The sequence below is a fragment of the Monodon monoceros genome, unplaced genomic scaffold, assembly GCF_005190385.1.
Source record: "Monodon monoceros isolate NGI ecotype Baffin Bay Population unplaced genomic scaffold, NGI_Narwhal_1 Super_Scaffold_11, whole genome shotgun sequence".
NCBI lineage: Eukaryota > Metazoa > Chordata > Mammalia > Artiodactyla > Monodontidae > Monodon > Monodon monoceros.
The window spans coordinates 11,495,010-11,511,989 of record NW_021703767.1 but is presented as its reverse complement, the minus strand read 5'-3'; the positions used below and the strand labels follow the sequence as shown (position 1 = coordinate 11,511,989).

Here is a 16,980-nt window from a genome sequence, read left to right as displayed (position 1 = left end):
GACTCCCAGATGTTAGCAACCAGCTCCATGGACTCCCAGATGTTAGCCACTAGCTCTATGGACTCCCAGATGTTAGCATCTGGTACTATGGACTCTCAGATGTTAGCTTCCGGCACCATGGATGCTCAGATGTTAGCGTCTGGTACCATGGATGCTCAGATGTTAGCATCTAGTACCCAAGATTCTGCTATGTTGGGTTCAAAATCTCCTGATCCCTACAGGTTAGCTCAGGATCCTTACAGGTTAGCTCAAGATCCCTATAGGTTAGGTCATGACCCTTATAGGCTAGGTCATGATGCCTACAGGTTAGGGCAAGACCCCTATAGATTAGGCCATGATCCCTACAGACTAACTCCTGATCCCTATAGGATGTCACCTAGACCCTATAGGATAGCACCCAGGTCCTATAGAATAGCTCCCAGGCCATATAGGTTAGCACCTAGACCCCTGATGTTAGCATCTAGACGTTCTATGATGATGTCCTATGCTGCAGAACGTTCCATGATGTCATCTTACGAACGCTCTATGATGTCTTATGAGCGGTCTATGATGTCCCCTATGGCTGAACGCTCTATGATGTCAGCCTATGAGCGCTCTATGATGTCAGCTTATGAGCGCTCTATGATGTCCCCTATGGCTGAGCGCTCTATGATGTCAGCTTATGAACGCTCTATGATGTCAGCTTACGAGCGCTCCATGATGTCCCCGATGGCTGACCGATCTATGATGTCCATGGGTGCTGACCGGTCTATGATGTCTTCATACTCTGCTGCTGACCGGTCTATGATGTCATCGTACTCTGCAGCCGATCGATCTATGATGTCATCTTATACTGCTGATCGTTCAATGATGTCTATGGCAGCTGATTCTTACACCGATTCTTATACTGATACATATACGGAGGCATATATGGTGCCACCTTTGCCTCCTGAAGAGCCTCCAACAATGCCACCATTGCCACCTGAAGAGCCACCAATGACACCACCATTGCCTCCTGAGGAACCACCAGAGGGTCCAGCATTACCCACTGAGCAGTCAGCATTAACAGCTGAAAATACTTGGCCTACTGAGGTGCCAGCATTACCTCCTGAAGAGTCTGTGTCGCTGCCTGAACCTCCTGTGAGTCAAAGTGAGATTTCAGAGCCTTCAGCAGTGCTTGCTAATTATTCAGCGTCAGCATCAGAGCCTTCAATGGTAGCATCAGAGGCTTCCATGACTGTTCCAGAACCACCACTGGAGCCAGAGTCTTTGGTCACATCAACACCTGTAGAGTCTGCTGCTGTAGCAGAGGAGCATGAAATTATTCCAGAAAGACCAGTGACTTATATGGTGTCGGAAACTCCCACAACATCAGGTGAACCGACTGTGTTAACATCAGAGCCTTCTGTTATGTCAGAGGCAGCAGAAACTTTTGATTCCATGAGGGCTTCAGGACATGTTGCCTCAGAGGCATCTATGTCCCTGCTGGAGGCAGCAGTACCTATTCCAGAGCCATCCCAGAGCACTGTAGATCTGCCAGCCATGGCTGTCTCAGAGCTACCAGCTGTGGCTGTCCCAGAGCAACCAGCTGGAACTGTCTCAGAGCCACCAGCCATGGCTGTTACAGAGCCACAGGCTGAGGCTGTGCCAGACCCAGCGGCTGTGGCTGTCCAGGACCCATCGGCTGAGGCTGTCCCAGAGCCCCTGGCCTTGTCTGAGCCAGAGCATATTACCTTTCCTGTGCCAGTTGTTTCTGCCCTGGAGCCTACTGTGCCTGTCCTGGAACCAGCGATGTCAGTCCTTCAACCTAACGTGATTGTTTCAGAACCATCTATTTGTGTCCAAGAATCCACTGTGACAATTTCAGAGCCTCCTGTCACTCTCTCAGAGCAGACTCAAGTAATACCAACTGAGATGGTTTTAGAGTCTACACCAATGATACTGGAGTCTAACGTTATAAAAGGAATGAATTTACTATCTGGTGATCAAAATCTTGCTCCAGAGATTAGCATGCAGGAGATTCCCATGCATTCAGACGAAGAGCCACATGCTGAAGGACACCTGAAGAATGATTCTTATGAAACTGAAAGTGGTATGAATATAGACCTTAATATAAATAATCACTTAATTGCTAAAGAGATGGAACATAACACAGTGTCTGCTGCCAGCAGTGGTGCTGTTGGTGAAACTGGTGAAGAGAAAATTTTGCCCACCAATGAGACTAAACAATGCACAGTATTGGATACCTGTCCTACTGTTAGTGAAACTGATGTAGGAGGGACTCTGTCTTCTACTGGTTCCCTTGCTCTTGAACCTGATGCAGTGGGAACTGGTAAGGGTCTTGAATTTGCCACAGCATCTGCTTTCAGTTCAATTAGTAAATATGATGTTGAAGTATCGTTAACTACTCAAGATACTGAACATGACATGGTAATTTCCACCAGCCCCAGTGGTGGTAGTGAAGCTGACATAGAGGGACCTTTACCTGCTAAAGACATTCATCCTGATATACCAGCTAATAATAACTTTGTCAGTAAGGATGCAGAAGGATCATTACCTATACAGGAGAGTGACCAGACATTAGCAGTGGCTATCAGTCCTAAAGAAAGTAGTGGAGAAGATAAAGAAGTACCTCTCCCTACTAAAGAGATACTGTCTGATTCAGGATTTTCTGCCAACATTGATGATATTAATGAAGCTGATTTAGTGAGACCATTACTTCCTAAGGACATGGAACGTCTTACAAGCCTTAGAGCTGGTATTGAAGGACCTTTACTTGCAAGTGAAGTTGAACGGGATAAATCTGCTGCCAGTCCAGTTGTAATTAGTATACCAGAAAGAGCTTCAGAGTCATCTTCAGAGGAAAAAGATGATTATGAAATTTTTGTAAAAGTTAAGGACACACATGAAAAAAGCAAGAAAAATAAGAACCGTGACAAAGGTGAGAAAGAGAAGAAAAGGGACTCTTCGTTAAGATCTCGAAGTAAGCGTTCCAAGTCTTCTGAACACAAATCGCGAAAGCGCACCAGTGAATCTCGTTCTAGGGCAAGGAAGAGATCATCGAAGTCCAAGTCTCATCGCTCTCAAACACGTTCACGGTCACGATCAAGACGCAGGAGGAGGAGCAGCAGGTCAAGATCAAAGTCTAGAGGAAGGCGATCTGTATCAAAAGAGAAGCGCAAAAGATCGCCAAAGCACAGATCCAAGTCCAGGGAAAGAAAAAGAAAAAGATCAAGCTCCAGGGATAACCGGAAAACAGGTAGAGCTCGGAGTCGCACCCCAAGCCGTCGGAGCCGGAGTCACACTCCCAGTCGTCGAAGAAGATCTAGATCTGGGGGAAGAAGGAGCTTCAGCATCTCCCCAAGCCGACGGAGCCGCACCCCCAGCCGAAGGAGTCGCACCCCCAGCCGAAGGAGTCGCACCCCGAGCCGACGGAGCCGCACCCCGAGCCGACGGAGCCGCACCCCAAGCCGACGGAGCCGCACCCCGAGCCGTCGGAGAAGATCAAGATCTGTGGTAAGAAGACGAAGCTTCAGTATATCACCAGTCAGATTAAGGCGATCACGAACACCCTTGAGAAGAAGGTTTAGCAGGTCTCCCATCCGCCGTAAACGATCCAGGTCTTCTGAAAGAGGCAGATCACCTAAACGTCTGACGGATCTGAGTGAGTCATTTAAAAATTTAATGGTATTAGAGAATGATTTAAAGCTGAGTTTTTTTCTGTGAGTCAAATGGAATATTTGGGGTTATTGGTTTAGGATAAATATTTCTATCTTTAAATTTTTATAGTTAGGTTAACTTCTGTTTAGAAAATGTAGGAATAAGTACATTTGTAATTAGCGTTTAAAAGACCTGCTTTGGAGTAAATTAGAACCAAGGTATTTCCATACTTGAATGCTTTCTTTTTGCTTTAACCATATTCCATAACTAAAAATGGCAGGTAGAAGTCCAGTTAAAGACAAGGCTAGTATCTGCTCAGGTTGTTATTGTATGTATTCCAACATAAATTCTTGCAGATAAGCCTAAAATCAAATGTTTTTTTTTAATAAGTTACATGTCTTAAACTGGCAATACAGTACTGTTAAATGTTTGTGAAAATAATTCTGATTGTTATAATGGGTGATGGAAGTGAGTAGGGAATTTTGCATATGGGGAGTTAAAGTGATTTCAGTCTGCCTTTTAAAAGATGAAGTGTTCTAATTTCTCCTAATTTTAAAAAGTGTGCAGAGGTGATTAAAACTTGATGGATCATGCGTGACTACCTGTAATAATAATGGATAATTTATCATTATCCCAGTGGATTGGACATTTCCAGGTCAGAGTTGTCTAAAGAAAAAGATCTTAACAGAACCGTAAGGGAGAATGCATTCAGTTCAACAAATGTTTCTGAGTTCTTTTTTTATTCAAAGCAAAAAACAGTATATAATTCCTGGAGTGATTACAAGTTAGTACAAGAGACACAGATAAAATGCATATATGTCTCTTTTACCAAATAGTAAAACTGCCAGAAAGAGTAGAATGTGATGATTGCTGTAATTACTGGTATAGATTAGGTACTTTGGGAGCACGGTGGAGAGGAATGTTAAATTCTGACTTAAGACTTGTTACTTTGAAGAGGTGGCAGTTTTGAACTTGGGCTCAAAGAGTGATTTAAAATGTTGTCCGAGATTAGAAGGAAAGTAATTTAAGGGGCGTGATAGTTGTGGAAAATAAAGTAGGTTTGGGCAGGTGTGTGTCTTAATGTGTGTGGCAGAGTGATCATTATAGTTGTGTAGTCTAGCTATTTTGTATAGCGTTTGAATGGTAAGCTAAATGTGGACTTAATTCTTTTTTAAATATGGGGCATTTGTTTTAAAACTTTGAGCCAAAGAGTGATTTCATCACAGCTGTAAGGTAGGGCAGAAAATTGATGCCTTTAATTTTGTTAGCATATGAAACATTAGATAATACAAAATGTACAGCCTTTTAGGAAAACTGCTTCTTATATTTTCCTCTTGCAGATAAGGCTCAGTTACTTGAAATAGCCAAAGCTAATGCAGCTGCCATGTGTGCTAAGGCTGGTGTTCCTTTACCGCCAAACCTAAAGCCTGCACCTCCACCTTCAATAGAAGAGAAAGTTGCTAAAAAATCAGGAGGAGCTACTATAGAAGAACTAACTGAGGTAAGCTAGACAGAATTTGTCATTCTTAAATGGATTATTCCAGTGATGTTGACTCTGGAGCGTGCCAAAACCCGAATTGTGGGCTGAACTGATAATGGCTGGCACCGAGTGGCCAAAACCCGAAATACAGACGTGGCAGCGGCAGAAGCTCTATTTAGCAGGCCATTATCCGGGATGGCTAAGCTCCGCTAGCTAAAAGTTACTTCCCATTACTTTTGCTTTCCAGTTTTAGAAGCCAAACTGACTGAGGAGTGGGACGGTTCGTTTGAATGGAGGAGGTGTTGAGTGAGCAACACGCAGAAGCTCGCCTACAGTTTCGTTTCCATTCACGACGTGTTCACTGATCGCCACGAGTGTACTGCATATACGCAAAGACACAGACAATCTTCAGAAATGATCTTTTGCCACCGGAGCTTGGAAATTAATGAGAATAGCTGGCCATTGCCTGAAAGGAACTTCTTTCGCATCAACATTTCGGGTTTTGGCTGTTTGGTACCAGCCATTGGTGATAATGGCCGGCCATTATCAGTTCTTCCTGCGGTTCGGGTTTTGGCAGTAACATATATATTTTAAACACACTTATTTTTGTTTTTAACAATTTGATCTTTTCAATTGAGGCTTTTTTTTTTTGTCTTTTGGCTTTATTTTATTAAAAATTTTTTTTTTGGAGGACGCTGAAATATTGCTGCTAGGATCCAGAAATACCACATTGTTTCAGATATTGAAACTTGTTATTGGCTAGCCTTATGCCAGCCTGCCACTGTCAATATATTCTGTTCCCCTTGGTTACAAGCTTGGTATATTCTGTGTTTTTGGCTAAATGAGCTTTTTATCCTATTAAAATATTTTCAATTGATAAGGGATATGACAGATTCTACTGCTAGTATAGAGATAGGTCCACCCAAATTTACTCTGACCTTTTTATAAAGCCAGGTAATGGAGTCGGTTCCTTTGCTTCTCAAGGCGGAATTGACTTTGCTTTATGTGTCAGACCTCATCAATTGCACCCTCCCCATCATGCCTTATATTCCATTCTTGAGTTCTGTTCCTTTAGATACTCAACCTACAGAACATTTATGGAAAGACATGCTATCATCTAACCCAGTTGCAAGTGTTTGAGATTTTATTTAGCCATACATTTGGGGATCATATAGTTTCTTAATCTGTTTCCTTACTTAGATTTATTACAATATGAATTACAATTTTTTTTTAAGTTTAAGGACCTAGTGAAGGCTTCTGTTGCTTGCTTATCAAATCCAAGCTCCTTATCCAAAACCTTGTGAACACTTAGTGTTTCCCTATATATTTTAGCCTCATCTTCAGCCCTCTGTCCCTTCTAATAAGTTTTTTCTCACCTCTTTACCACTACCTGACTAGGGTGACTTTCTTTTCCTTTCCCTGCTAATCCTTGTTCTTAACTATGAAAATCTGGCTTAGAACTCTGCGAGGAATATTCCTTGATTATCAGATTCTGCCTGATTCTGTTCTCTTAAGCTTTTGTTCTTTGAGCACTTATGTACTCAGTTTGTATTATATCAGTTTGCACTTGTTAATTGTGTTGCTCTGTAAAAGCGTTCCTCAATTATCTCATGTGTATGTATTCCGTCTATTGAACTAGATTGTAAGCTCCTTGAGAGCAGGGACCATGTCTTTTACTTTATTTTTTTTGTATTCCCTGGACAGTGCCCAGTACAGTGCTCTGCACATAGTAGGTGCTCAATAAATGTTGTTAACTGACTGACCAGCTAGAGTGTGTTTAAATAGTAACCAGTAAGCTAAGTTACGTATCTGTAACCTATCATTAATCTTGTTTTACTTTTGAAAATTGATATTATGTGGTTTTGATTCTTTTAAGAAATTACATGTTACTCTGCATAAAGTGTAAGGTTTATCTTTTGTTTGTTTTTACTTTTTTAAGAAATGCAAACAGATTGCACAGAGTAAAGAAGATGATGATGTAATAGTGAATAAACCTCATGTTTCGGATGAAGAGGAAGAAGAACCTCCTTTTTATCATCATCCTTTTAAACTCAGTGAACCCAAACCCATTTTTTTCAATCTGAATGTGAGTATTAGTGTTTCTAGACTAGTGAAACAGCACAACTTGTAGAACTGTTTAAGTAAAATTCAAATGGAATTTAGTTTTTAATTTAGGTTAAATACTGTGTGAAATAATGAACAAAGTCATTTTCAGATTATGTTGAACATCTATTGAGTTTTAATTAAGAAAAACATTATTTTTTAGATTGCTGCAGCAAAGCCAACTCCACCAAAAAGCCAGGTAACATTAACAAAAGAGTTCCCCGTGTCATCTGGATCTCAGCATCGGAAAAAAGAAGCAGATAGTGTTTATGGAGAATGGGTTCCTGTAGAGAAAAGTGGTGAAGAAAACAAAGATGATGACAATGTTTTCAGCAGCAGTTTGCCCTCTGAGGTAAGTAAAAGGAATATTATGTATTTTTTTCCTTTTATATACCTGAATCTGCATTTTATTGTTATTTTATATCTGATTTGGATTCTGTTTCACTCTTCTTAGGGCCGGGTTAAACGGCAGGGCCGGGTTAGACGACAGATGAAACAACCCGCAGCTTCTCATTTGACAGTAACTCGATGCAATTCACTTTGTGGAACCAAGCCACAAAGTGAAAAGCATCGAATTGCAGAGAACAGTGTTATCACATCCCTACCCAACATTGGGCCCTCCTTGCACTTGTGGGAAGGTAGCCCAAGGTACAACTATTTAGCTTCCCGTTTTGCTTCAAGGCTCTATAGCTCTAGATTTTGGTGGTAGCAAATTTATTGGGTGGAGGGATTGAGCAGAGAGAGGCAGATCCTCAGGTTCAACACAAGAACTGGATTGGAAAAGGCGTTGTAGGCTGATGTGAGCATCTTGGATACATAGCCCATTGCCCTTAAATAATGGTTTCTATTTCTCTGGGTTGTTTGTCAGATAGCCTTTAATTTTAATTATTTTCCCTTCCCTATGCTACCTTGGCCCTTTGGATTCTTGTGTTTAACCTAATGTTCAGCCTTGGTACTCCATTTCCCTTCTCCTTCCCCTTTTTGCTACTATTAAAAGTTGGAGAAGTGGAATTCACACCTTGAAATTTCCAGGAGGCTATAGTTGTATCTTGTCAAAATGACGCGGTAATAATGCCAAGTGTCAAAACAGCCCCATTAAAATGCCGCCTGATTAAATAATGTGCTGCTAAATATAGTGCACATGAAAACAGCAAGACTGTATATATATGTAAATATATATATATATATCTGTATCTTTGTATGTATCTCTGTATCTGTACCTTTGCTGTATCTTTTAATAAACAGTTTACTTTTATTTAACTTGTTGTGCAAAATCACGCTTGGGGGATCTGGGAGGGTGGAGACTTACTAGGGGGGTGGGAGTTTTAAATGATACCATAGACTAGTCATCACCTCTTGCCCTTCGTTTCCAAAGCCCAGACATTTGTCCAAGGACTGGATTAGATATCTGATGCCCTTACAACGTAGGAATTCTTCCCCAGTTCCTTTCCTTGCAGTTCTGGGATATGTGGGTCAGAGAGACCTGTACTCTTCACATACAGGTTCACTTTATTGGCCATATCATCGTCGTCCAATAAACACCTCTGATAATACAAATAAACGAATTCTGTTTATAAAGTTAAAAGTGAACAGAACCCAAATCAGAAACTTTGATAGTATTTTTTTTCCCCTGGGCTATTCACAGGTGACATTTTCACTGTGGTTTTCTTTTTACCTGTGGCATTTGAAAAGAGAGCAAGTTATATACAATGAAGCTGGACATAACTAGCCAGTGCAACTTACAGTCACTGTTGATGATCTATATTTACATGGGGGTCAACAATTGAAGCAGGTTATACCATCACCAGTGAGGGAGAGGATAGATAGCTTGTTGGGACAGTTTTTAGTGAAGCCAGTTGAGTAGCTCAGTTGCTAATTCCCAAATCAAGCTACCTGCACATTTCAAGAGGGAAAGGTTAACTGACATTTGTAACTGACTTAAATCTTGTAGAGGCTGAATATAAACCATGGTGAGAGGGCTGAACAGACTGACTTAGAAATTCTGATACATAACGCTTTTAGTAATTTCTTGAAGATTAAGCAATTAACAGAAAAAAAACATAAGGGAATTATTTATGTGAGAAAAATTTTCCAACAGAGTGAAGCCCTATAAATATTGCAAAATTCCAAGGGATTTTCCTGGGAAGATAAGTGACCATAACTATTTTGACTTCAGTTGAACATCGGGAGAGTGCTTAGTGAATCCTGGTGATAATGGTTCTTATTGATTGAGAGTTTATGTGTAAATATATATATTTCGGTATTTAGCCATTTTCAGCTTTGACACTAAAACCGTGGTGCCTTACATTGTCTGTCATCAACAGTGGTTGTCAGATTTGAATGAAAAGTTGGGGGGAATTATTCCAGAGAAATCCTATGGGGGAGTAGGTGGGTATTCAGATTTTATAATAAGTAAAGGAGCCTTTTATTAAAGCAGGAGGGGAAGAAAAGTTTTGTTCATGAAGCAGATTTCTCCTGTGGGGAGGATATATACAGCTATTTGATATCAGAACTCTAAGCTAGTTTCTTAGATGATTAGACTAAAAAAAATATATGTTAACTATAATTTCAAATAAAACAATCCCAAAATTTTAGGAAGGGACAGAATTTTGCTCTTGCTTTCAGGTCTCCGTGCTTTTACCTAGAAGTAATATGAAACACCTAGAGGAAATGTTCATAATATAAAATGTTTAGTTCCATTTATTTAGCTGTATCTTATAAATATATTTGTAAGATTAATGTTCTATATTCCAATGTTTGTAGAATACTATTGGTGACATTTTATGGGAGCATTGACTCTTGATTCCCTGTCAGGGGTTGAAATAAAGAATTTATAGAGAAAAGGAAAGTTCTTCTAAATGGTCAACATTTTAACTGAATAGTAGTTTTAATTTTTTTTACCTGTTAGTCTTTTTCATTTTAATAAATGTAAACGGAATTTGCGGTTCTTTAGTTTTGAGCATGAAACATTTAGGCAAATACCACAAATTTGATCTCAGCTTTGCTATGATCCTTAATCCCCCCAATTGTTTTGCACATGAGTGCTCTTTGACATAAGTATGAGTGGATAAACGTGGATGGATCAACATAAATCCATATCTTACGGAATATCAACTCATCAGACTGTGTGCCCTACTGCCATAGCATCGTCTTCCTACCCAGAAGCCAACCAGCATCATCCTCAGTAAGGAGTGGCTGCAGAACCTTGATCATATTTGTGTCAATTTGATTTATAAATGAAATCAAAAGTGTTGGAAAACATTTTAAAAATTGTCCTCGGGGGCATTAATTCTTGGTAATAAAAGTTAGCAAAGACTTATTGGGTAGAAGATATAAATGTAGTCTCTGGCATAAAATTTCCTTGGGTTAACTGTTTATCATAAATGTCCAGAGGTAGCTTGCCATTAAGTCTAGTGATTGTTTACATGTTAGGACAGTTTTTGTCTCTGGCAACTGTGCTTGATTTGTTACTATTGAAGAATATTTCCCTGTCCAGTGGAGCTAAAATTCCCTTATATTTAGAAGCTCTAAATTTTTGAAGTTTAGGAAAGCTGAGTTCTTGTGGTAAGACGAAAATTTTAATTGAAGATAAAACAACTAGGTCCTGGCAGTGCTAGCATGTGTTAAGTACAGCTTTGTTGTTCATTCTTCTCTCTTTAGATTCTCCTAGGTGATTAACATGGAATTTCTTTACCATTTAATGATTTATCTGTTTCTTACTATGATTCATTTGGATTAAATGTACAAGTTAACTAAGAATTGCACTAAGGAATTTTATGTGAAATAATGAAAAGGTTCATAAATCAGTTTTTAAAACCAAGCCACGTAACAACTTGAGGCAGTGTGTATTTAGTGTGGCTTTTGTTTCTGTAGTTCTCATTTTCTACATGAACCTCTTTGTATTTTATTAATTTTAGCTAAATATTTTAAAATCATGTTTTGTATGCAGGTTAGGTGCTTTTTCTTTAATTCTATTTTCTTACAATTAAAAATTTCCTTTTTTACCATCTTTTAATTTGAGATACCTGCAGTTACCCCTGTAGAAAATAATTTGCCTATTACAGGGATTATTTTTTCCTTACCTGACTGACCACCTTCTAATGTCTTTAGTTCTTTTATATACTTTCATTGACTTTATAGGAAATACTTAAGATAATTGTTCTATTTATATAAACAGTTGGGTTAACAAAGGTGGGGGAGGTAAACTGACTTAGAAGGGTTTTTTAAATGAAGATATAGAAGGTACACAGTTACAACTTAGGCCATGAAATGCATGTTATATGGTGTCAATTATATGTTTCATTAGTCCTGACAACTTTTTAGGTTATAGAAGTAGTAATCTGCTGTGTTACTGATGTAGAGGGCTGAAATAACTTGGACAGGTTTTTATTAATGTGAGAAGTGGAATTATAATTCAGGATAGTCTTTTATGTGGATTTCACCTTTTAGAACAAGTCCTAGGGAGAAGGAAATTAAACATTTCCCCCCATTATAATACTTAGAGTATTACTACACATTACATAGAAAGTCTGTCGTGTATTAGTGGAAATACATAAGGCTTGATGATAGTTTGATAACAGTATTCTGTACACTTGAAGATAATTTCCCCCCCCAGTTTTTAGCATTCTAAAACTTTTAGCATCATTTTGGTACCTTTTACACATTACTGTTTTTGAGCAACATTAAAAGATGATTAAGACTCTAAAGCCCTGCTACACTGTATAGTTTACTATATACTATATACACACAAATGCTATATACAGTCCAATACAGTAGTCGTTAAGTGAACCACTGAAAAATCAGTTCTTTAATTGCACTAGACACATTTCAAGTGCTCATTAGCTTTCACTGTAGAAAATTCTGTTGGACAGTGCTGTTCTAAAGGGTAGCTGTGATATTTCATGAGTGTTTTAATACTGATGCATAACATTTGGTGTAGTCTTTGAGTATTACTGCTTTGGGGCTTTTTATTGCATATCCTGAGTTACCTTGAAAACCTGGAAATACGCTTTTTGATACAAACTCTTGAGAATCCTTAAGAGATTAAGATAATCCTGATTGATTATACTTTGAGTATATTTTTCCACATTAAAAAGTATGAATATGAAATTAATAGTCAAATTACTATTTGGTAATAAAGTTTTGACATGAACTTACAGCTCACTTGGTAAGCCTGTTGAAGAATAAATGAAGTTGTATTAGGAAAAAAACTAGTTGTAATTTTATCTAAAGTAAATTTACATTAAATCCCAATGTTGATATATTAAATAAATACTATTTAAATAAATAAATAAAAATTCCTTTCAGAGTGAGATGTGAATTTAACGTATAATATTACTGAGATTTGAATGAAGTTTCATCCTGAGGATGATGATGGGGTATTTAGGTTACCTACTTACTTAATAAAGGTTAAAAGAGAAAAAAGTATGAAGATATAAAAATGTCTTCAGAAGGAAGAATTCACAGATAGGTATGTTAATTTGCTTTCCAGTTGGGAAGAAGTAATTTTATTCTAGAAAAGTTGGGAGTTTTTGGAGCCATCTTAACTACATTTTTATGGCTAATTTACAGTTGGAAATTGGGGGATCGGAGCTTGGGGTGGTAATGGGTAGGTGCATTTTCCTCAGTATCTCCTCTGTGTTTCGACTTTTTAGAATAAAAACCTATTATTTTATACCTAAATACCCTAACACTTAGATTTGTAGATGGGTATGAAACCCAAAGTAATTCTGGCAAGGTTAAAGAACAGTACTTGAGATATATTTAGTGGGCTTTCAAAAATTACTTCGATGATCTTAACATCTAAGGCCAAAGGAATGTACATTTTGACCTAAGATATCTGGGTTCCCACTTAAAGTCCCAGCAGGTGATCACAATTGTAATAGAAGTGAAAAGTGAACCTACTGAGTTTTCTAGTGTTTCAGTCTGGCTTTGCTTATATAGCCCCAGAAATATTCTCATTAGTGTGGATAATTTACTAAGTTGACTAAGAAATTAGGACCTTTCATAAATGAGATATGTAAGCAGTCTAATAAACAGTTACAGAATGAATTCAGTTTAATTCTGCTTTCATTTTAAGAAGGCAAATATATAGAAATCTGTACTTTCTGGTACCTTGTGGAAGAAAAATTGAGTTTTGCTAAAGGAATCTCTTACTAGGTGATTCAGCAAGATAACTAAGAATGATGGAGTGATTAAGGGGTTCTGAAGATAGGGAAAAGGAAGATTAGTAATCTTTATGCATGAGGTATAATTATTCTCTCAAAGTCATACACCCTTCTCAACTATATAGGTCTTATTTTTAAAAGAAGTATTTCATACTCAACTACACAGTCAAATTACAGGTAACCTTAGTTTAGCTTTTTAAAAAAACCTTTGTTATTTTACTGACTTCCTTGTATTTGTCACATCCATGCAGTACTTACTAGTCATTCTTTGTAAATGAATTTGGGAATACTTCATGTCAGATAAGGGTTTTCCAAAAATGAATTTTCTTGGGTGAAATACTAGAAAATATTAATGGGTTAAGTAGTGTTAGAAGAAAAACAAGTATTAAGAATTGGTGAGTTGACACACATCAATCAGCCTAACCTCTTAATGTTAGAACCAAAAACATCAAATTTTTCTTTCTCTGGTTGAGCCCTCCACAAATTTGGCAAATAACGGTATTTGCTCTAAAGATTATCCTTAAAAATTTCTTGGACATTATGATACTTCTTAAAAAGTTAAGTCCCATCTGCTTAGCTTAAGCTTTTTACAAGTAGAATATGAGCTTTGAAAAGGAGGACCTAAGACATTTCAAACGTATTTTAAGTGTTTCAGTTAATTATGTACCCCACAGAAGTATTTTAACTTCCACCATAAATGTACATAAACTGAAAACAAAAGATCCACTTACTTATATAGTAAATATATTCTTTGAAGAAACCTAGTTCCTAAGACCAAACTCTATGAACAACTGCAAGTAGGTGAAAACATGTGCAGACAGACTAGTGAAGGAACGATCACTAATGTGATAGTGGTTTTCTGCTTATTTAAGAACCTTGCTTATTGCTTTTGAGGGTTATGCTGAGAAGTAGGGTAAAATGAAAAATGCTAACGAGTTACAAAATTAATTGTTAAAAAATTCGCATTTATTATAAATGACTGTTTTGTTAGTGAAGGCCAGAGATTAAGTTCTTCGTGGAACTTTCTATGATTGTAATTTGATGTAGTAGAAAGAAGTCGGATTTTAGGTTGAGTTCAACTGCTGCCTGATACTTTGTAACTTACCTTAAACAATCCTTGTCTGTCTTTCAAGGTTAGTTTCTTCTCCCTACTTTACAAAATTTTAATCTATAAAACTTATTTTGTTTTTGACATGAAGCAACTAAAGATATGAGCATTTTTCAGAATTTAGGGGGTCTGTTGTTATTTGAGATAATTATCTGTATTTTCTTTCTTAGCCTGTGGACATCTCTACAGCAATGAGTGAGCGGGCACTTGCTCAGAAAAGACTCAGCGAGAATGCATTTGACCTTGAAGCTATGAGCATGTTAAATCGTGCTCAGGAACGGGTATGTAGCAGTTTTAATATCTACATGATCATTTATCTAGCAAGCTCACTTAAAGTGATTTGGGGCTTGATCATTCAGTATATGTTGTGTACTGTGGGGCAGGAGCTGTTTCTTGAGAGAATAAAAATAGAAAAAATTATCTGCCCTCATAGAATTTATAATCTAATGTATAAAAATAGCTAAGTGCCCATAATAGCCCTGTGAGGTATATTGAGTTTCCACTTTCTATCTGAGAAGACAGGTAAAGAGTGGCTAAATGAGGCCCAAGGTCACAAAACTAGTTAAGTAGGGAACTGGGATCCAAACCCAGACAGTCTGAATCCAGAGTCTGTGCTTTTTTAACAGTGGACAGCGGCTCCATAGGCTGCTTTTCTATGGTAAATATATGGAAGCAGTAAGTACATGTTCAGAGAGAAAATACATTGACTGACAATACCGGGTGTTCAGTAAATATAGTTTGAATGAATGACAGCTAATTCTTTAGTTATCACAGTGTTTGAACAATTTCCTATGTTTATTATTCTCTAACTATGTATCTTGAATTTATTCTCGATTTGTAACACTTCAAAGAAAGTAATTAAAAATTGAGGTTGTCAAATTAGCATGCGTTTATGAGATATGTAAGCAGGAGGGCAAGGATCCTTTGCCATATGAGTGATTTTGTATATTTTTCATGTATCCGTGTGATACTTTGAAGAATGAGTGTCAGCTGTGCTTTTTAGTTGTTAGAGATATATCTCAAATTTTATCAGTGGGATCCACTGAGCAGTTACTGAATTGCTGCTTTGGAATGTTTAGGAAAACAATTTTAAAGATGTACAAATTCAGTATATTGTTTTTGAAAAGTTGAATATTTAAGTTTGTTATTAAGCCTTTTCAGGAACTAAGTAAACCATTTCATTTAGGGAATTAAATTAATACCAGTAGCACTTTAACTAGAGAAGTAATTTTACTTAATTGAGGCCTCTTCTTTTCTTCAGATTGATGCCTGGGCTCAGCTGAACTCTATTCCTGGCCAGTTCACAGGAAGTACGGGAGTACAGGTTCTGACACAGGAACAGTTGGCCAATACTGGTGCCCAGGCCTGGATTAAAAAGGTACACAACATATGCACATACAAAAGTGTCCACGTACGAAGTTAAAATTTTTAAGAAAATGTTTTATTAAAAGTGCAGAAAGAGGCCAGTGAATCTAACCAATTTCATGGTAAATTTGCTATGTGTATATATATCCTCCAGGATGGACACTGAAGATGGATTGATTGATGAGACAATGGCTAATGTATAAATATGGCTCAAGAGCCACTTAATTTATATCCTGCTGCTCCTGGGTTTTGTGGGGGTGGTTTTTTAAACTGTGTTTTGAATGCTAACAGTGTATCTCAGGTGCTGTTCAGAATATTCCACAGTTCCTGTTGGACAACCAATCTAATGATTTCAAAGCAGTGGTTCTCAGATTTTTTCTCATCATGGGATACTTTATTACAGGTTTATTTTTGGTGCACTGCCCCCAAGAGCGTTCTGCCACCTGATTTTCCGTTCCTCTATTCCTGTGCCCTTCTTCCCCTCTTCCTTAGTGCCTGCGCCCTCCTGTAAGGTCCCTTGGCCCCTAGTCCTCATTCCTGTTGTGATCTCCAGCCCCAGGTCCCCATGGTTGTCAGCTGTTGGTTACAGCACGTGGTTGGGAGGCCCCAGTGTTAGTGCTGCATGTGGTGATCTTGCCAGGGGTCTGGAAAGCTGGGGGAGGATGGCTGAAGTGTTGGGTGGGCAGTGCTGAAGGGTGGGGAATCGGGTGGGACGGGGATGGCGAATACTATCTGTGGACCACCATTTAGGCCCTGGTGGCCTCTGGTGATCCACAGGTTCAATTTGAGAACCGCTGATCTCGTGAAAAAACAGGATATGTAAGACCTAAATTCAAGGGAGAGGACGGACGCCTCGTGCTGTGAAGATGTAGGTGCTCCTGGTTTCAGATTCCTCCTGCAGTGAGACGTGTGCACTCCACCTACGGCTGCCTCATTGTTGGGGGAGTCTTAGGTGGTTACAGAGGGCTTTCTGAAGAAAATGTATTCTGGTGAAGGGAGTGGCTTGGTTGGATGGGTGATGGGGAAATTTGTTTCAGGAGTACTGGCAGCATAGCAGTGCTGAAACTGGGAGGCTGTGTGGTCTAATGGATTGGGAAGGTTTCTTTATCCTGCTGTAC

At 38.4% G+C, this 16,980-nt stretch overlaps 1 protein-coding gene across 5 annotated transcripts in view; it reads left to right on the top strand.

The window, feature by feature from the left end:
* Window positions 1-16,980, top strand: part of SON (SON DNA binding protein) — a 31,268-nt gene that overhangs the window by 7,672 nt on the left and 6,616 nt on the right. For 3 of the 5 annotated variants that reach the window (XR_003792424.1, XM_029215284.1, XM_029215285.1), the window contains exons 3-8: window positions 1-3,643; window positions 4,980-5,140; window positions 7,059-7,205; window positions 7,386-7,574; window positions 14,668-14,778; window positions 15,759-15,875. The exon at window positions 1-3,643 is cut by the window's left edge and continues 2,114 nt beyond it. Coding sequence is in view for 4 of the 5 variants with exons in the window: in XM_029215284.1 (XP_029071117.1) it covers window positions 1-3,643; window positions 4,980-5,140; window positions 7,059-7,205; window positions 7,386-7,574; window positions 14,668-14,778; window positions 15,759-15,875 (4,368 nt within the window). In the remaining variant the exon portion in view is untranslated. Of the gene's footprint in view, window positions 3,644-4,979; window positions 5,141-5,366; window positions 6,903-7,058; window positions 7,206-7,385; window positions 7,575-7,676; window positions 11,732-14,667; window positions 14,779-15,758; window positions 15,876-16,980 lie in introns of those variants that run through there. The other 2 variants (XM_029215287.1, XM_029215288.1) reach the window with 2 other exon arrangements.